General features: G+C 39.7%; 1 protein-coding gene and 1 pseudogene across 2 annotated transcripts in view; both read right to left on the bottom strand.

Moving 5' to 3' along the window:
• Positions 1 to 11,034: 11,034 nt before the first annotated feature.
• LOC144310710 (rRNA-processing protein FCF1 homolog pseudogene) lies at positions 11,035 to 11,769 on the bottom strand (annotated as a pseudogene).
• A 1,539-nt stretch (positions 11,770 to 13,308) lies between these two features.
• Positions 13,309 to 21,793, bottom strand: part of TM2D1 (TM2 domain containing 1) — a 40,421-nt gene continuing 31,936 nt past the window's right edge. Inside the window, exons 6-7 of one of the 2 annotated variants that reach the window (XM_077892035.1) lie at positions 17,854 to 17,983; positions 13,309 to 15,472 (exon numbers count right to left, since the gene is read on the bottom strand). In XM_077892035.1, the coding sequence (XP_077748161.1) occupies positions 17,873 to 17,983 (111 nt within the window). In that variant the 3' untranslated portion in view covers positions 13,309 to 15,472; positions 17,854 to 17,872. The remainder of the gene's footprint in view (positions 15,473 to 17,853; positions 17,984 to 21,793) is intronic. The other variant, XM_077892036.1, reaches the window with a different exon arrangement.

The following is a 21,793-nucleotide window of genomic DNA, read 5'->3' on the forward strand; positions in this document are numbered from 1 at the left end:
GTGATTACATTAAGAATCTTACAGTGGAGGGATTATTATTATTCCCAACTTACCCCAAGAAAACCGAGGTCTAGAGGTACCTGGGTGGCTAGGTCAGTTAGGTGTCTGCCTTCAGCTTGGGTCATGACCTCAGGGTCCTGAGATCCGGCCCCATGATGGGCTCCCTGCTCAGTGAGGAGTCTGCTTCTCTCTCTGCCCCTCCCCCTGCTCATGCTGGTCTCCCTCTTCTCTGAAATAAATAAATAAAATAAAACAAAATAAGAAAACCGAGGTCTAGAAAAATTAAGTTACTTGATCGAGATCACAGTTAGCAAGTAGCAGAACAGGATTTGAATTCAGATAGCCTGACTCCACATCACCCTACCTCCTGTGTTAGGACTGAGATGCGTGGAAAATAATAGAGAAATAGAAGACTCAGTCTGGGCCTTTGAGGAGCTTACAAAGAGGATGGGAAAGAACACTCCAATGTAAATGCCACATTCGAGAGTATATCACAGAAGATAAGTGATCTATGACCTAGTTTAAAGAAGAAAAGAGGACAAGAAAGCTGGAATATTCAGAACCGGATGGAGCTGGACCTCCAGGGTACATGGGCTACAGATGGGCAGTGCACAGTGGAGCTTTCTCCCGGGCTGTGGAAATGGAATGAGAGAAGGAGCAGTGGTGTTAACGAATGGGGAAATGAGGGAAACAAAATAAAAAGCCCATGAGGGGGAAAAAATCTGAGAAAGAAAAACAAAAAGATAAAATACTTAATTACTTTTATGGCAATAGCAACATTTATTGAGCACCTCCTCCACCATAAAGGGAACATTCACATTTGTTAACTTTATTTAATCCTCACGAAACCCCTGCTAAATCAGTATTATTAGCCTCATTTTTACAAAAGAGGAAATTAAACGCCCAGCGAGATTAAGTAATTGCTGAAAGGCACATACCCAGTAAGCTTGACTCTAAAATTCGTGCTCTGTCCTCTGTTCCCTTTTGCCCCTATAATAATCATTTCAGCCCTTCTCTGAGAAGGAGCAAATTCTCACCAGAGTAAGAACAACAGGTGGAGCTAAGACCCTAGAAAGAGCTGGTTTGGAAGGCAGTGGGCTCAGGGTAGCCACTGACGCTAGCTTTGCCAGCCAGTTGTTCAAGGGGTGCTTGTGACGAGCTCTGTGCTAAGTGCTGGCATCAGAGAGACCTCAGCAGAACAACCCCCATCTTCCCCGCCCTCCCTGGGGCACCCACTGTGTAGTGAGGGAGACAGAGGAGTCAAGACTTTACCCCACTGACTTCAGGTTAGTGTTTACCTGCAGGGAGGAAAGATGGAGAAAGGTTTGGGAGGGGCAAGGTTTTAGTTATGTCAAAACTAATATGTATGTAACTAAGATGAAGGGAAGTAGTGTAATGGACACCTGTGTTACACATATGCTAGTGATTCACCCTACGTGCTTCTGATTTCTCTTTTTTCTCTTGTGAAATAAGAGGTTAGGACACATTTCCCTCACTCCAAGGGGTCAGCTCACAAGTACTGGTGGTAGAGAGAGGGGAACCATGGTGGCTGGGACTCACTAAGGATAAACCTGTTAATCTAAGAAAAGGGATTTGGATTTCATCTTATAAATGAAATAGGGAGCTTCCGAAAAGCCCCAAGCAGCATAGAGATGATCAGATTTGCTTTTCAGAAAGATCAGTATGAGGACGCCTGGGTGGCTCAGGGGTTGTGCCTCTGCCTTTGGCTCAGGGTGTGATCTTGAGCCTGGAGTCTCGGGACTCCAGAAGCAGCATGGAGCCTGCTTCTCCCTCTGCCTGTGTCTCTGCCTCTCTCTGTGTGTCTCTCACGAATAAATAAATAAGATCTTTAAAAAGAAAGATCAGTATGGTGGGAGCAGGAATGGTGGATGGAGAAGAAGCTGGGACTGACCAGGTAGACCAGACAGGAGTTTGTCACAAGCTCCCAGATAACAGGGATTCAGGTGCCTGAAAAACAGTTGGAGTGAGGATGAAGTAATGATTTGAAAGTACTTATAAGGTGGAATTGAATGTATTGGATGTAGGGAGAAGAGAGTTATCATCAATGATAACTGCTAAGGGGCACCTGTCTGGCTAGATCTATGGAACGTGCAACTCTTCATCTTGGAGCTGTGAGTTTGAGTCCCATACTGGGCACAGAGATTACTTAAAAAAATAAAATCTTTAAAAAGAGAGACAGTGAGAGAGAAGGAAAGAACAAATGAACTGCTGAGTTTCGCCCATGGTAGAGGTGCTGCTATCTCCCACCATAAGGACACTGGAGGAATAAATTTAGAAATGAAGATGAGGCGGTGCCTGAGTGGCTCAGTGGTTGAGCATCTGCCTTCAGCTCAGGTCGTGATCCTGGGGTCCTGGGATCGAGTCATACATCAGGCTCCCTGCAGGGAGCCTGCTCCTCCCTCAGTCTATGTCTCTGCCTCTCTCTCTGTGTCTTCATGAATAGATAAAGTCTTTAAAAAAAAAAAAAAAGAAAGAAAGAAAAACAAATGAAGATGAGTTTTCTATAAATGGTGCTGGAACAACTGGACATCCACATTAAAAAAAAATCTATTGACACAGGCCTTACTTATACCCTTCCCAAAAATTAACTCAAAATGGATCACAGACCTAAATGTAAAATGCAAAACTATAAAACTCTTAGAAGGTAACATAGGAGAAAATCTAGATGACCTTGGATTGGGTAATGACTTTTTAGATATACAACACCAAAGGCACAATCCATGAAAGAATTAACTGTTATGCTGGGCTTCATTAAAACCAACACTTTTTACTTTGTGAAAGACACTTTTAAGAGAATGAGAAGACAAGCCACAGACTGAAAGGAAATACTTGTACAAGACACATCTGATAAAAGACTGCTCTCCAGAGTATATGAAGAACTCTTAAAATTCAACAATAAGTATACAAATAACATCTACAAATGGGCCAAAGACTTTAACAGACATCTCACCAAAGATCTACAGATGACAAATAATCATATGAAAGCCTCCTTCACAGGGATCCCTGGGTGGCTCAGTGGTTTAGTGCCTGCCTTTGACCCAGGGCGTGATCCTGGAGTCCTGGGATTGAGTCCCACATCAGGCTCCCTGCGGGCAGCCTGCTTCTCCCTCTGCCTGTGTCTGCCTCTCTCTCTCTCTCTCTGTGTCTCTCATGAATAAATAAATAAAATCTTTAAAAAAAAAAAAAGAAAACCTCCTTCATATCATAGGTCATAAGAAAAATGCAAATTAAAACAAGAAGAGGGGCAGCCCGGGTGGCTCAGCAGTTTAGCACCACCCTCAGCCTGAGGCGTGATCCTGGAGACCTGAGATCGAGTCCCATGTCGGGCTTCCTGTGAGGAGTCTGCTTCTCCCTCTGCCTGTGTCTCTGCCTCTCTCTCAATCCTCTCTGTGTGTTCTCATGAATAAATAAAATCTTTAAAAATAAATAAATAAAGCAAGAAGATACCACTACAAACCTATTACAATGAGCAAAATTCAAAACACTGATAAGACCAAATGCTGGTGAAAATTGAGGGCTACAGGAACTCTCATTCATTGCTGGTGGAAATGTCAAATAATATGGCCTTTTGGAAGACAATGTAAAGGTTTCTCACAAAACTGAACATCCCCTTACCACACATTCCAGCGATCATGCTCCTTGGTATTTACCCACAGTTATTGAAAAGATATGTCCACATAAAAACCTTCACACAGATGCTTGTAGCAGCTTTACTCATAGTTGCCAAAACTTGGAAATGACCACAATGTCCTTCAGTGGATGAATAAATAAATAAAGTGGGATACATCCAGACAATGGAATATTATCCAGCACTAAAAGAAATGAGTTGTCAAGCCATGAAAAGACAGGGAGAAGTGTAGATGCACATTCCTAAGTGAAAGAAGCCAATCTGAAAGGGCTGCATACTGCACAATTCTAACAATAATCTGGAAAGGCAAAACTATGGAAACAGTAAAAAGATTAGTGGTTGCCAGGGGTTAGAGGGGAGGGAGGTTTGAGTAAGCAGAGAACAGAGGATTTCCAGGCCCGAGAAAATATAGTATCTGTATGATACTATAATGGTGGATACATGTTACAACACATTTGTACAAACCCGTAGAATGCACAACACCAAGAGTGAATCCTGACATGAACTATGGACTTCTGGTGATTATGACCTGTGGGTGTAGGTTCATCTATGATAACAAAGTGCCACTCTGGTGAGAGATGTGGATAATGGGGCAGGCTATGCATGGGTGGGGCCAGGATATATATGGGAAATCTCTGTACCTTCTGCTCAGCTTTGCTGTGACCTAAAACCGCTCTAAAAAATAAAGCCTCTTATAAAAAAGAAGCTGAGAATAATTTTGAAAATGCTGCATATAGACCCTGAAGAAATATAAATAGAAACATTTAATGGGTAATTTAGTATTACTACTTCCTTCTCAACTTATGGATGAGGGAACTGAGACTCAAAGCAGGGAGGATTTTGCTCAAGGTCACACAACACACTAACTGCAGAGGGTAGAATTTGAACTTGGGAAGTTTAACTCCTAAGCCAACAGAAGTAGCCATGTGTAAAATGGGTTCTGAGGCTTGCCTTAGTTTCTTATTATGGCTGTGCCATTTTGAAAGTAGAAAAGGTCTCCCTCTGCCTGTATCTCTGCCTCTCTCTCTCTCTGTGTGACTATCATGAATAAATAAATAAAATTTTTAAAAATCTGCATTACAAAAAATAAAATAAAATAAAAGTAGAAAAGTTGAGAGTGCCTGGCAGGCTCAGTTGGTGGAGCACACGACTGACACTTGATCTCGGAGTTGTGAGTCTGATCTCCACAATAGGTGTAGAAATTACTTTAAAGAAAAAAAAAAAAAACTTTAAAAAAAGTGGAAAATGTAAAGGGGCCTAAACTGAGGTAAGCGTCCAATACTTCACTAATAGGGGTCAAATGTTGATATTAGTACACTGTGACAAGTTATGGATGTCTGATGTAATGTTAAGAGCAACCACTCAAGAAAATTATGCAGAGTGATATACTCCAAAGCATGGTAAATAAAGAAATGTCAATTTAAAAAAATGTTCAGGTAATGCCCAAGAGGCAAAAAAGAGAAACAGAATGAGAAGCAGAGAAAGACAAAAAAACAAGTAATAGATGGCAGATTTAAGCCTAACAGGTCAATAATTAATTTAAATGCAAATGGCCTAAACATAACCATTAAAAGACAAGGACTAGCATAATGGGAAAAAGGGATGATCCCACAACATGCTGTCTATAAGTAATTCACTTTGAACGTAACAACTATAGTAGTTTCCTAGTGGGGCAGCAACAAATTATGGTAGACTTAGTGGCTTAAAACAACCCACATGTATAATCTTTCAGTTCTAGAAGTTACTAGTCTGAGATGGGTCTTACAAGGCTAAAATCAAGGTGTCAGTGACTTGTGTTCCTCCGGAGGCTCCAGGGGAGAATCCCTTCCCTCTTTTCCTAGCTTCTAACACCCACTTACATTCCTTGGCCCATGGTTCCTCCCTCTATCTGAAAAGCCAGTGGTGTGGAATCTTCAAATCTCTCTCCTCTCTGGCCTCCGGTCAGTCATCTTATCTTTGGCTCTCCTTCTTTCCTCTGTCCCTTGTAAGGGCTCTTACGATTGTATTGAGCCCACCCATACAATTCAAGATGATCTTCCCATTTTATGAACTTAATTTAATCACCCACACTAAGTCCTTGTTGTCACATAAAGTAACATATTCCCAGCTTCTGGGGATTAGGACATTGACATCTCCAGAAGGCTATTAGTCTTCCTACCTACACGATAATCAAGTCAGGAAAGTACATAATGACATATAATAATATGACACATATTAGGTGATTTAGTAGCCGCGCCCCCCCCCCCCCCAAATCTATCTCCTTCCTATTGTTTCTGATAATCTATTTACTGGTCTTTTTTTCCTTTTCTTTCTTTCTTTTTCTTTTTTTTTTTTTCCTTTTTGAGAACCACCTCTAGCAATCACCCATCCCATGGTAAGAATTTAATGTTGGGGGCACCCGGGTGGCTCAGTTGGTTAAGTGTCTGCCTTCAGCTCAGGTCATGATCCCAGAATCAAGCCCTCTGTCGGGTTCCCTGCTTAGCTGGGAGCCTGCTTCTTCCTCTCCCTGCGGCTCCCCCTGCTTGTGCACGTGCTATGTCAAATTGAATAAATAAAATACTAAAAAAAAAAAAAAAAAAGAATTCAATGTTGATAAAATTCTTTTTTTTAAATATTTTATTTTTTTATTCATGGAGACACACACACACAGAAGCAGAGACATAGGCAGAGGGAAGAGCAGGCTCCCCATGGGGAACCTGATGTGACACTCGATCCCAGGACCTTGGGATCATGACCTGAGCCAAAGGCAGATGCTCAACCATTGAGCCACCTAGGCATCCCAACGTTGATAAAATTCTTATACTGTTCTAGGCACTGTCCCAAGCCCTGGGACCACCAAGGACTTGAATAAATCAGCATAGGCTCATTTCCTTACCACTCCCTCCCTGTAGACAATAATCAGGGTTGGGATCATGTTTGGATGCCAACGCCTAAAGTAAATTATTCAAAGCAGAAGGTTATTTAATCTCAGATTAATTTATATTCTTATTAACCTATTCTAGTGGGAATATCCGCTGAGCACCTATTACGTCCCAGGGACTGTTCTAAGAACTGATGGTACAGTGCTATCCAAGAAAAAGTCCCTGCCCTCACCAAGCTTACATTCTAGGAGGGGAACCAAAGGGAAAATAAGTAAACACATGTCATTTCAACTAGCATTAGTGCTGTGAATAGAAATGAAGGGACCAGTGGAGGACTGACTGGGGTAGTACTCCAGAAGGACAGTCAGGGGGGATTATTTGAGCAGAGGTTCAAAGATATGAGGAAGCCAGGTTGCAAAAACCTGGGGAAGAGCATTCCAGGCAAAGGAAAGAGCCAGTATGAAAATCTTGAGGTAGGAACCAATTTGGCATATTTGAAGCACAACATGAAACCATTAAGAATCAGCAGGAAAGTGACATGTTCTCATTTACTTTTATTGTTTTGGCTGTGTGTGAACAATATATTGTTATATGTACAAGGGCAAGAGCAGAAGGGGTACGCAGTAGGTCAATATATAGTTGAGAATTAATAATAAATTCATGCCTTTCAAATACCCTTTTAAAGACTTGCTGTAGTTATTTAGAGCAATTTGTGTCGTCTCCAGCCACTTGACTTCAACACTTGATTCAATCACAAATCACATAAAGAAAACATGTCATTTCCCCTATGTTTCTAATGTTGCGATTATCAAATGAATAGTCAAATTTTGAGGTTTGTCTGAAAACCAAAAACGGACCCTGAAGTCTTCATAATCACACCCTCTTACATATAAAATAAGCTCACATGATTAAAAATTCCAAACACCACGTATTTTCTAAAGTGTTCTGGTAAGACGACGTTTTTCTTTGGCATAGCAGCCCAAAGAGCTCTAACCTTCATCATTTTTCAAGTTTTAATCTCCACATGGCTTGGCATATTCTGATAACATTGACAAGGTAAAAGCAGCATTTTGTTCTATGTGTAGCAATTGCTTGCAATTAACCTTAATTTGGGCTGAAAGTAGCAACATTTCTGCCTCATAGCAACATTTCTAAATGTATTAGACAGATATCTCCAACAAACTTCATATTAAAAGCAACAAAAACAAAATCTACCACATTGCAGCCTTCCCTTACTTAAGGAAAAGTCTTCAAGCACCAAAGGTGCCAATAAGACTACTCTCTTGGGGGGCACCTGGGTGGCTCAGTCGATTGACCCACCTGCCTTCAGCTGAGGTCATGATCTCAGGGTCCTGGGATCAAGCCCAGCCTTGGGCTCCCTGCACAACGGGGAGTCTGTTTGTCCCTCTCCTTCTGTCTCTTCCTCACCCCTGCTCAAAAAAGACTACTTTCTTGAGAAAGTAGAGATTTTTGGCCCGTGTTACACAGAGTAGCTATATGTAATGATAGTGTTAATAAAGGTAAGAAAAATGTAGGTAAATAATGCTCCAAGAACACACCTTACCTTCCTTCTGTAAGACAAACTTTCGAGGGCAGCTCTGGTGGCCCAGCAGTTTAGTGCCACCTTCAGCCGGGGGTGCGATCCTGGAGACCCGGGGTCAAGTCCCACATCGGTCTCCCCGCATGGAGCCTGCTTCTCTCTCTCTCTGCCTGTGTCTCTGCCTCTCTCTCTCTCTCTCTCTGTGTCTCTCATGAATAAATAAATAAAATCTTAAAAAAAAAAAAAAAAAGACGAACTTTTGAGCCAACTGGTATTTCACTCTAGGTATGACCACACTATGGCCCAAGTATGTGGAAGTCCTTGCAAATTCAGAGGGACCCACCCAATGCCTAATGTCGTCATTCTATTCCTTTAAAATATATTCAATAAATAATGACCGTTACCTATGTCATTTTTAATCTCTCAACATCACCTAATTGATATGATGATCCCTGTTTATATGAAGTCAGAGGGGCTCGGAACTGTATGTGTTTAGTCACAAAACAAGCAACAAAGGCAGGATACTGACTCAGGCCTGGTTCTACAGTACTGCTTTGATGCTTTTCCCACCAAACTGTGCTGGTTGGATGTCAGACCTTTGATACCATGTGTTAGATCTGCCTTTTTCTTTTAAATGTATTATCTATTCTTTAAAGTCAGAGTCACATCAGGGATTAGGGTAAGTGTATCTTGAGGAAGAAGGAGAGGGGAGGAAAAGAACAAGATTTTCTTGAGTTCTAATTTACCCATATTATCATTTACTGTGTCAAATATGTGCATACAAATAATGCATGTTTATTGTGGAAGTTAGAAAATTCAGATAAACCAAAAACAAAAAACAAAAAACAAAAAACAAAACCCACCCTAACTAAATAAAAATCACCTGCAATCCCACCATCTACAGATGTGTCTGGATCATCTGACGTTAGCAGGACTAAGCAGAGCTTATGACAGTATGGTCCCACCTACCATCTGTCTCCTTGTCGTGCAAACATAATCAGACTTGTGCTGCAAATGTCAGATAAGGCGGCAGCAGAAAAATCTGGGTTTTACAAAATCATTGCTCCATCTATAGTCTCATTTAGATATTCATAAACCATGTTGGCATCTGCATGATGTAAAGTTGAGAAGTTTAAATGTTTTATTTTATTTTATTTATGTATTCATGAGAGACACACAGAGAGAGGCAGAGACATAGGCAGAGGGAGAAGCAGGCTTCCTGTCAGGAGCCCAATGTGGGACTTGATCATAGGACCCCGAGATCAGGACCTGAGGCAAAGGCAGATGCTCAACCACTGAGCTACTCAGGTGCCCCTAAATAAGTTTTTTTTTTTATTTTTAAAATATTTTATTTATTCATGAGAGAGAGAGAGAGACAGAGAGACAGAGAGAGGCAGTGACACAGGCAGAGGGAGAAGCAGGCTCCATGCAGGGAGCACGAAGTGGGACTCGATCCCGGGTTTCCAGGATCAGGTCCCAGGCTGAAGGCAAGTGCTAAGCTGCTGAGCCACCCGGGTTGCCCAAGTTTGTGTTTTTAAACAGCAAACTATTGGTTAAGTAAAAACCTCAGTATAGGCAGATAATTTCCATACTGAAAACATTAAACAATCTATTAAGGAACATCTCTTATTACGTAGTCATTAGCAGTGTCTCATAGAATTAAACAGTTGTAACTATCCCATTGTAGGCAGGATAACAGGTAAAGATCTGGGTTTCAATCCTGGCTTCAACACTTATTTCATGGCCTTAAGCAAGTCATTCAATTTTTGTGGGACTCACTTATCTTGAAAATGGGGATGATGATATTAACTCTTTAGAAAGATCCTACAGAAATGTTGTGAGGACTAAATCATTTAAAATATAAAATGAGCTTAGCATAGGGGCATCTGGGTGGGTCAGTTAAGTGTCTGCCTTCAGCTCAGGTCATGATCCTGAGGTCCTGGGATTGAGCACCCCCATTGTGATCCCTGTTCCGTGGGGAGTCCACTTCTCCCTCTGCCTCTGCTCCTGCTCTCTCTCTCAAATAAATCGATATTTTTTTAAATGAGCTTAGCATAACACCCTGCACATGGTAATGGTAAAAGGATCTTTTAAGTTAAAATCCTTGAAATTCGGGCAGCCCCGGGGGTGGGGGTGGGGGGGCGCTCAGTGGTTTAGCGCCACCTTCAGCCCAGGACCTGATCCTGGACACCCAGGATCGAATCCCACGTTGGGCTCCCGGTGCATGGAGCCTGCTTCTCCCTCTGCCTGTGTCTCTGCCTCTCTCTCTCTCTCTCTCTGTGTGTCTCTCATGAATAAATAAATAAATCTTTTAAAAAAAAATCCTTGAAATTCTAAGATTTTGAGCCTTGATATTTTTATAAATCCTTCCTAAAATTTTTTTTTTTTTTTTTTATATCTGTTTTCTAAGAAGGTAGATAACATTCTGTCTCCATCAGACAATGACCGGCTTTAAGAGCATTGCTACATTTACTAAGAAATAAGATACTAGCTCTATTTAAAAAGTTAACTAGGCTGGCAGGCTCAGTTGGTAGAGCATCTGGCTCTTGATCTCAGGATAGTGAGTTTGAGTCCCATGTTGGATATAGAGATTAATTAAAAGAGACAGAGAGAGAGGCACCTAGGTGGCTCAACTGGTTAAACATCTGACTCTTGATGTCGGCTCAGGTCATCTCAGGGTTGTGGGATCGAGCCCTGCATCCAGCTCTGTACTCAGCACAGTCTGCTTCAGAATCTCTCTCTGCCCCTCCTGCGCTACTCACACACACACACACACTCAAATAGTAAGTAAATCTTAAAGAGAGGGGGAGAGGGATAATAAGAATAAATGTTATCATGGTCATCAACTCAGATACAAATGAATTAATCCAGGACTATTTGGGTACTCAGTGCTGTTTAGAATGTTTATTCATTCTTAATTAGTAACTTTTCTCATTTTCTGAATCTTCCTTTCTTTTCCTCTCAGTAGGGAAAAATAAAGACCATTGTGATTGAGCTTCTTTTATTTTTTTTTCTTCAACACAGCATCTAAAAGTGAGTATATTTAACCATATTCAGCTTGTAACAGAGCAAATGGATAAATGGAGAAATAATTCATGCTACAGCTTATTATTATATGAACGGGCAATAGAAAAGGTTGGTAGATGAAGGTAGTGGAACTCTTTTAGGAATTAGAACCAAGAGGCTCCATAATCATCTGGCATCCACTCAGTGTTGTCCCTATGGTTAACGAAATGTACCTGATGGGAACTCCAGGGATCTTTCAGATCTTTCATTTAAGGTCCCAGTCAACTGTGGCCACAATGTAAAACTTGTGAGCTACTCTCTGCACAGAAACAGTCATCTGCAAAGGTTCCTTTGTGTGTGGACAGTAATTGTTCAAATCTTAGATCCCTGGCAATCTTTAGAGTCACTGGATACTTCGGCCCCAATTTCTCAATTTCAGCCATTGTGGTCAGTTATTCGAGGGATAAGACAGTCCATCATTGACTATACTAAGTCGAGTTTGGCTTCAATGGGAAAGTTGATAAAGTTGGTATCAACCAGGATGTGGCCCGGTGGGCCCAGCTAAATGTTATATTGGAAGAATAAGCAGGAAGGATGTTGAGAGACTTCTCTTTCCTTCAGCACACTGGCATCTTTTCTTTCTTTTTAGTTATGTCAATCTAGTCCTCTCTTTGTCTCTCATCTTTGAGACTAAGCATTCACTCCATGGTCACATATTTGCCTTCGTTTCCCCATATTCACACTGCACTCGTTTCTTCAGGGATCACCTACTTACTCCTTAAAAAGCCTCTATCTTGGGATCCCTGGGTGGCACAGCGGTTTGGCGCCTGCCTTTGGCCCAGGGCGCGATCCTGGAGACCCGGGATTGAGTCCCACGTCGGGCTCCCGGTGCATGGAGCCTGCTTCTCCCTCTGCCTGTCTCTGCCTCTCTCTCTCTCTCTCTGTGACTATCATAAATAAATAAAAATTTAAAAAAATTTTAAAAAAGCCTCTATCTTGAAGTTTTCTGGAGGGCATTAGATAATTCAGTCCACTGTTGAACATCCTGGGCCAAACGAGTCACTTTGCTGTCCCTCCCTGATACTCATAACCAGCATCTTTTCTCCAGCAGTTGTCCTGTTTTCAAACAGCTGCTCTTCTGCAGCCTGTGGGATGTGAGGGGCAGCAATGAGCACCAGTGAGCAGTGGCCTAACTGCAGAGCAGTGGTACTTACAAGTCCCTACAGTATCTGAACCACAGTTAATCTGCACCAGGATAATTGAGGGTTGACTGCCGTTTTGTTTGAACTCTTCTCCATTACCCTAGTTAGCCAGGACTGTATATGATTATTTTTTGACTAAGAATGGCAATTCTAGAGAAAAAGAATCAAACACGTTGCTGATTTACTGGAATAACTTAAATACCAAAGAATACATAAAGGAATTACATAAGTAAATTATGATACAGGCATGGAATATTGTGCAGTCATTAAAAATAATGTTGTAAGCCATTAAAATTGTGTTGTTAAAGAATATTTATTGAAATAGAAAAATCTTTACAATGTGAAGAAGCAGGCAACAAAACAATATGGAGACTATATTATTTTTGTGAAGGAACTGATGCATGAAAAAACTGGGACATATGTAAAAATATGAACATTGTTATCTTTGGGCAGTGGGATAAGGTTTTTTCTTTGTATTTGTTTTTTAAGATCTTATTTATTTATTTGACAGAGCAAGCAAAATAGCACAAGCAGGGGCAGAGGCAGAGGGAGAAGCAGACTCCTCACTGAGCAGGGAGCACAATGTGGGACTCGATCCCAGGACCACGACCTAAGTCAAGGGCAGACACCCAACTGACTGAGTCACCCAGGTGCCCCATTTTCTTTGTACTTTTTGGTGTTTCCCAGAATTTTTGCATACTTGTATTAATTTTGTAAATAGAAAAATGCAAAATGAGAGAAAAGCAGAGGGAAGGTGCCAGAACCTGGGAATATCTACATTTAAGGTATTTGATGAGGAAGAGGAATGGACATCTCAGACTTGTACTTTTTAAGAACTAATTTTTCTTTTTGATAATTCTTGCTATTAGATCTATTTTAGCTTCCTAGCCTCCTATTAGTATTATATACTTAACCTAGCCTTGAGCATCTAGGTTAAAATAAGGGGAAAAGACTTTTTTTTAATAAAACAAAAACAAAACATACAAATCAATATTTCTTATAGTCCTAGGAATCCCATGAACAGATGCTGGCCATACACATAGCACAATCTTTGAGGTCCTAAAGAGGTCTTTTATTTTAATACAGTGTAGGTAAGAAATCCTCCTTGGTAAAGAAGTACTTCTGGAAATTGTATTAATTATTTTAGGCTTCAGTAGTTATCATTTGTAAATATTTCTTTAGACACACTGTTTCTGTAGCATTGAAAGAACCCATTCCATTCCATACTAGAGGTTTACTAGAGGTGTTAGGAGTAACCCAAGTAGTGACCAAGCTAATCCATCTCACAATTTTGGCCACTGCTCTAAAAGCAGAGTTATCATATAAAACATCTCATACAGAGGCATCAAAATATGATTCGTACTCACAGACACTACTAACAGCCAAAATAAAATAATGCTCCATTAAAGCAAAATGAAGCAAAACAAAACTGCATTTACATGTATTACATGCATTTACATAAAAATAAATACAAGATACAGAAAAACCATTTGTTAAAAATTACATATATTAGGCAACAGAGAATTGGGCAAACTGGAAAAACTTTAGTGTTGTCATGTAAATTTAGGAAATTATAGATAAAATAAAATCTACAGGTTTAAGAATGTATTGCAAAGAGACTTTATTTCCAGATTTTATCTAAAACCCTTTTGGAATACAGCTTATATGAATAAATACTTGGAGAAGCACCTGCTTTCAAACAGACTTCCCACTAATCAACTTAATAACTAACAATCACAGCAAGAATCAAGATTACTTTTCAAGATTTGATTCCAAGTATTTCTTACATAACTGAACCTACATGGCTGTAGAAACATAAAGGCTTCAAATCTGGGCTTAGGTGATCCTGAGGTTAAACTCCAAAGCACTCTCTGCAATCAAAAGGAACTAGGAAATACTAGAAAATGGGCATCTACCAGCTAGCTTAACCATCGATAGTATAGAAATACAACTGTGAAAAATTGGTCCCCAGGGAACATAAGCTCCTTAAGGACAGGCATGTTCGTTTGTGTTTTGTTCACTGCTGCACCCCAGCATCTAGAACAGTGTCTCCCACAGAGTAGACACTCAGTATTTTAACTAACAAATGAATCAGAGACCATTTTTCATGTACATGAGGAGTCAATCCAATTTCATGTTATTTATTGATACTGCAAAATCTCCCACCAAATGGAGAAGCTGTTACTGAATGATGAAGATGTTATGAAGCTAACTGTACTATAACTGCATACTTTTGAATAAAATGAGTGATAAAAATTATGGTATTTCCTCCCAAGGAGTCTGGACTGAAGTAATTGTGAAATCACTATGCTTGTTACTAAAGAAAGCATGATATAACTGAGGACATAACATTTCATGTGTTTCCATCTTCTTACAACCCTCCTAAACACAGTAAGAAACCCAGTGGTAATGTACAGGGGCTGCTTCCTTAAGACACTGGTGCATCCCTGATGGCACTTGTGCCAACATCTGCCTGGCAGTGCAAACAGATGGAAGACATTAATCATGTGTTTGGTGTTCCCACCTTGTCCATCCAGCTTCAAAAATAACTGCACTGAGCTAGATGAGTCAGCAGCTGGTCTTCCAAAAGCTAGTGCATCACTCCCAAAGCAAAAAGGAAAAAGTTCACGTTTCAGAGGCCTGAATCAGTGCCAGAAGTATCCATGTAGCCTCAAGGTCTCAGACTCCCCAGTGATCTTGTGCTCCCTGGATACCAAGGCAGATACAGATCTGCAAGCTGCAGAAAAACAGGTGGGTTCTCATACACAACTGTGGCCCCAGGCAATAGAGTAATGGTTTATGTTCACATTGTGGATTAACTGTTTTGAAGGATCAAAATGCAGAAGACAGCAGCATTCAATATTTAAGGTTTTCTTGACAATAAAGCACTAAAAAATGTGAATAAGTCATACTTTTATTTTTCAGAAGCGAAAATGGCAAGTGGCAACTTGCCTTTGGAAAGGACATTAAAGAATATCGGGGTAATAAGCTATCTCATAGAGACAGTAGCCCACGCATGACTCTATTAGCACACAGCTCTCAAAGAAAGTCCAATTAAATAAATCTCAGAATTACATGCTTTCAAGTAAAGCAACAAAACAAAAAAATATCAAGAACAACAAAAAGTGATATAGAATCCATAAAGTGGTATGTGAAGAAGAAAAAGGAAAATCTGGAAATCCACACACTGATTGAAATCAAGGGAGCCCAAATCCTAAAACAGAAAAAAGAAATACGTTAAAACACAGTATTTTAGGAGTCAAATGAGGTTACTGTAGATGCACATTTTAATGCTTCAATTTATTCAGGACATTTTTTTTTCTCTTAAAGCACTTCCATATTTGCTGTAGGAGATAACATGAATGACAGTGCAGAGATCTACCTTCTCAATGAGCTCTTCAAGTTTTAAATATCAAATCTGAGTCTGGAATCCCAATTAAAAGTTTATATAATAGACTACAGAGAATGAAATTTTTTTCTAAATTGCATTTGCTTAATTTTCCCAACATTATGGCTTAAAAACAATCTGTACAAAAAAAAATCTGTACACTTTTGAAAGAGACACAACAATTTACAGTATGAAAACAGGGCTATGTGAAACTATACAACCTTTCTTATAAAGTAGGACTAACAACTTCCAAAATGAAGATGCTTACTGCAAAATGACAGAGTTGATGGTGGACGGGGTGGAGTGGGCGGAGCAGAGCCACCAGTGGAATGTACAGAAGACCCGCATTCAACAAACAGTGTTGTACTGATTAGTTGTATCTTAGTCTCAACTTACTGAGGTCTCAATTTATCCCCTGGTAAGAAGAGGCAGGTGGATGTCTAACCTTCATTTCAGTTTTAAACCCAAAGACTCTTATAGTAAGAAAAGATCTGAAAAACTTCTTGGACAATTAGTTGAATAAATTCCTCAGATCCCAACAGGGTCTGTCACTGTTCAACTCTCATGACAATAACTATAAAATATATCCCATAATTTCTACTGTGAGAAAAGAAAAATCTACCTTACTGGCAAAGTTCATCCTCATCTCCTATTTATACATTCACAATAAAGAAAAATAAACGTCTGTTCCTTTCCTGGCCTCTAAAGTACTCTCTGAGACAGAATCAACTGAAAACCTTAGGACCATGACTCTGGCCAAAATGTCTAGCCTGTACTGGGGCACCTGGATGGCTCAGTCAGTTGGGTGTCCAGCTCTTGATTTCAGCTCAGATCATGATCTCATGGGTTGTGGGACTGAGAATCATGATGGGCTCCATGGCTGGGAGTCTGCTTGAGGAGTCTGTCCCTTTGCCCCTCCTCTGCCCTGGGGCTCACACAGGTGCTCCTCTCTCTAAAATAAATTAAAAAAAAAAAAAAAAAAAAAGTCTAGCCTGTCTTTCTCTCTGCCTTCTCTCTCTGAAAATTGCACCCTACATGTTATATAGGACTTCTCCATTGCAGAGGAGATTGTACCAGGGAATCATTTTCCTGATAATCTATCAAAACCCTAAGAAAAATCTAGCATTTTTGGAAGATTATTTATTAGGATAGACTAATGTATGGCCCTGGAAATAAAAGCCTTGTAGTAGCAGGGTCTTAGAGAACCAGAGAGTTGGACAAGAAGAGTTGGATCACCTGACTTATTCAGGTGGACCACTTGTTTAAAGATTCGGCCAATTAACAATTCTTATAGGTGGGGCCAAACTTTAGGTTAGAGTAAGTATTTTATAGTCATTCAGGGTTAAGATTCAATCACCCTTCAGGTTTAAGGAAGAAGAGAAGAGAAGAGCTTTAAGGATCATACTGACCCCCAAGAAAGCATTAGAGAAGGAAAGACATGCTGTATGAAACTATCTACAACTCAGTTTCCTCATTACCATCCTATGATACTATGAACTATCTTTTTGCTTTGGTATTATCTTTTTGTGGTGAGCTCTCTCTTCCAACCATAATCTCTGCAGAGACTGAATCAGAGATGCTCAGAGGGTTGAACGTCTGCCTTTGGCTCAGGGTGTGATCCCAGAGTTCTAGGATCGAGTCGCATATCGGGCTCCTTTCATGGAGTATTACACAGTATTTCATGTGTATTACTGCTTCTCCTGTCTCTGCCTCTCTTTGAGTCTCTCATAAAAAAATAAAATCTTTTTAAAAAAAGAAAAAAAAAAGAGAGACAGAGAGAGAGAGACGGAATCAGGAACTGCAGGAGCAATGAGGGTACATAAAAATGCTTTCCAAAGTCTAGAGATTGGGATCCCTGGGTGGCTCAGTGGTTTAGCGCTTGCCTTCAGCCCAGGGTGTGATCCTGGAGACCCGGGATCGAGTCCTGCGTTGGGATACCTGCATGGAGCCTGCTTCTCCCTCTGCCTGTGTCTCTGCCTCTCTCTCTCTGTGTCTCTCATGAATAAATAAATAAAATCTTAAAATAAAAATAAAAATAAAAAAAGACTAGAGACGTTTCAGGCAAATGGAGACTTGTGTTCCTAGACAGGCAAAATGAGGTTTAGAACATTAGAAGATCTCCTGAAATTTCCTATGGCTCTCAAATTTCCATAATTTTGTACAGATAATATACTATAATAAAGATTATACAGGCATATATCACTTACTGTTTCTTCTTAAAAATATTTATGGATATAGCTGTGTTTTTCTGAACGTCTCATTAGTAATACTCAGTCTTGTGAGTCTGGTTCCATAATAATCTATAATGTAACTACTTCCATCTGAAGGTCCAACAATCTAAAAAAGAAAATTTTCAAACTTATCATTTTACAAAGACATTTTCACTATACTTTGTGTTCACTCTGCTTAGTTGTTGCTAAATTATTTCAGTAGCACCAAAATACAACTTAAACTAACTCAAGCAAAAAAAAAAAAAAAAAAAGTAACTTAGTGGCTCCTATAGCTGAAAAAAGGGTACTGGGGAAGACTACAGGATCAAGAGCTACAGGAACCAAGGCTTTAAGAACTGAAATTCCATGCCCTCTTAGGACCTTGGTCTGGCCTCTGGGCCTTTCAGCTCTTATTGCCTTCATTCTGCAGGGAGGCACTCCCACTTGGTAGCCAACAGCTCCAGATTTTTATCTTCAAAGCTCAGCAGCTCCCCACAGAAAGAAAGAAATTTTCTTCCTCAGTGTTTGTATACCAATTCCACTGAGGGACTGAGTCATCTGTATGGGTTTTATGCCTACTGCTGGACAAATTACTATAGCCAAGGGAAGAGGATTAATAGGATTGGCTAAGCCAGTCCTCGTAGGAAGTGAGGTAGTGTGACTGACAATCCTTCCAGAACCATATGGAATGGAAGAGATAGAAAAAAACAACACATGCTCATTGCAGTCATCTTGTCCACTTAATCATATTTCTAACAATCCAGTTAACATGATCTCTACAAGTTATTCTTTAAGGTAGTAATCTTCAAACTGTAGCCTTAGGAGCACACAAAGATTTACCAAGGTGTATGTGAACCCAGATGGTTTCAATGAATTTTGAGATTCTTAATTCCCATAAATACTATTTGTAAAAGTGATCCACCTGATACCAAGCTATGGCGGAAGCATCATGCTAGATCTCCTTCCTACTTCCCCCTCCTTATGGTCCTTTCTCCCACTTGATGACAGTAAACCACACCTGCCATCAAAGCACACCTGGGTCTTAAGACGGTACATTGCCTCTGATGTGCCAAACAAAGAGATAATTCAAAATACCGGACTTCAGGAAATCTCCTTTAATTAAGAGTCCAAAAATTGCTCGCTCTGCCTGGTCTTGTACAAAAGACACATTCCCAGTAACATTTTACTTTTTTTGCTTAAAGATAATTTGCCGAATTATTTCTATAATATGTAATGTGTTCATGCTGTTTTGATCAATTGTGTATCAATAATTATAATGACAACAATCCAGTAATTTCAGAAAATTTTAAAATCTTTCCAGTTTAAGAAAAAATGACCTGCAGACTTTTCAATCATAAAAATATATTACATTAGGATAAAATTCTGTGGGAGAATGGAACTAGAAATACAAATTCAAGGAGAAAAAGAAACTATGTAAAAATCACAATGGTTAGTGAAGGGTTCATTCTTGTCTTTTTAAATGAATGATATTTAAAATTCTATGGTATTTATATTCTGTTGGATACATTTTAAAATTTGATATTACAGTTTTATTTAAATATGTCAATATTTGCAAAACAGAAATTATATCCTTTGCAACTATTTAAACTTATGATGAAAAATTTAAATGTCAACTTAAAAACATGAGGAGGGTAGGGATTTTTTTAAAAATTCTTTCAGGAGTTATACAACTAGTTTTAAGAACACTGCTGTTGCACATGCTTCGTTTTAAAAAAAGTTTAGTTTTTAAACTATTTGACAAATACTGAATTCCTACAACACTACAGGCACTGTGCTAGGCATTATACACACAGCAATGAGTTAGATACAATCTCTGCCCACAAAGAGCTTATACTAGTGAGCTATAGATTATGAATATTAATATTCAAATAACACAAAGCACTTTTGTGCTAAATACTATGTTGTATGCTGTTATGCACTTTGACTTATTTTCCAAAGATTAAATTAATTTGGCTTGACATTTATGACTGTTATTTAAGAATTTAATAAAACCTTGGGGCGCCTAGGTGGTTCAGTCAGTTAAGTGGCTGACTGTTGATTTCGGCTCTGGTCCTGATCTCGGGGTCCAGAGGCTGATCCCTGCATCAGGCTCTGTACCCCATAGGAGTCTGCTTAAAATTCTGTCCCTCCCTCTTCCTCTGCCCCTCCCCCTGCTCTCTCTCTCAAATACCTATATAAATAAATCTTTTTTAATTAAAAAAAAGAATAAAACCTTTTTAATGGTCAAGGTCCCAGAGGAAACTACGATGAGCGCTAAGCCAGGAAAAGAACGGGTAACTAGGAGTCACAACATGTTTTGAGACTATATGAGCAGAACAAAAAAAAAAGTAAAGACTAGCCTATAGAAATAAATCAAATCATATGGCAAAAAACCCTTCTAATTAGGAATATATGCACGGATTGGAACCAGGCCTTTTGTCCCATTCTCTTTTTCTTCCTTTGCTATCTCCCCTAACAACTATACTTATTCCTGTTGAAAAGAGGTATTCACGGTTGGAAATAAGGAATGTCTGATTTGGTGAGCTTTTAATAATCATGCATTTCTAATAAGCCTACCTGAGGCTCACTTGCCTCTCTTGGGAAATGAAAAACTGACTAAAACTCAATTAGGATCTAGATGTTTTACAATCTTGTAAAGTTAGTAGTTAATATGTAGAAAAATGATAAGGTGTTGTTTTGGTTTGTTTCATTCTTTCCTCTGTTCTGTAGAGAGGATAGCCCCAAAGGACAGAATTTTATTACTTGGTAATACCTGATCCAACTCTGTATCTAATTTAGCCATTTGATTACCATTCCTCTCCACTTGAACTATGTAATTGTGGCTCCTCAATAACTAGTTCTGTCATGGTAGTTCCAATCCTCCTTCCAGAGACTGGTTCAGCCTGGGCACAAAATCTCATTCTGGCCGACCACCTGTGGTGCAAGTTCACGAATGGTACATCTGTCTTTAAGAAGATACGTGTGATGGGCAGCCTGGGTGGCGCAGTAGTTTAGCACTGCCTTTAGCCCAGGGCGTAATCCTGGAGACCCGGGATCAAGTCCCACGTCAGGCTCCCGGCATGGAGCCTGCTTCTCCCGCTGCCTGTGTCTCTGCCTTCTCTCTCTGTGTGTGTCTCTCATGAATAAATAAAATCTTTTTAAAAAAAGAAAAGAAGATATGTGTGAGAGGAAATGGATTTTTTTTTCTGTCTCTGAAAGTCACTATGTCTTGAAGTGATGCTAACCAAAGGACCTGAAGATGGCAGAGAGAAAGAAGGAAGGGAAAAAAGAGAAATAGGAAGGGGGGAAGGAGGGACACCTGGGTGGCTCAGAGGCTGACCATCTGCCTTTGGCACAGGGTGTGATCCAGGGATCCAGGATCGAGTCCCGCATCAGACTCCCTGCATGGAGCCCACTTCTCCCTCTGCCTATGTCTCTGCTTCTCTCTCTCTGTGTATTATAATTTTACGATATTTCCATGAACAAAGGTACATCTGGGTAAGTGCTTGTAACTGTGGCCTAGCATTAAAGGATGTATCCATTCTCCTATTAGTATACACATCTAGTTTGATTCCAGCTTCCTGCTACCACAAACAGGCTACAACAGACAAAATCTTCACACATAACCCCTGTGGACAGCAATACAAATTTTTTAGAGTAAATGCCAAGTATTTATTTATATATTAGTTATTCAGGTGATTCTGTGAATCACCTATTAGTTTACTGTACTCATTTAACTATTAGGATTTATCTTTTCTTGTTGATTTGCAGAAATTATTTGTATATTCCACATATCAATTCCTTTTACTACCTTTTATTCAGTCTATTAAGTGTTAAGCCTATCTATGCCTATGGCATCTTTTTAAAAACAATTTCTTAATTTTAAGGTAAACAGTTCACTCTTTTTTTCTTTATGATTTACATTTTGGGGATCTTG

The sequence above is a fragment of the Canis aureus genome, chromosome 3, assembly GCF_053574225.1.
Source record: "Canis aureus isolate CA01 chromosome 3, VMU_Caureus_v.1.0, whole genome shotgun sequence".
In the NCBI taxonomy this organism is placed as follows: domain Eukaryota; kingdom Metazoa; phylum Chordata; class Mammalia; order Carnivora; family Canidae; genus Canis; species Canis aureus.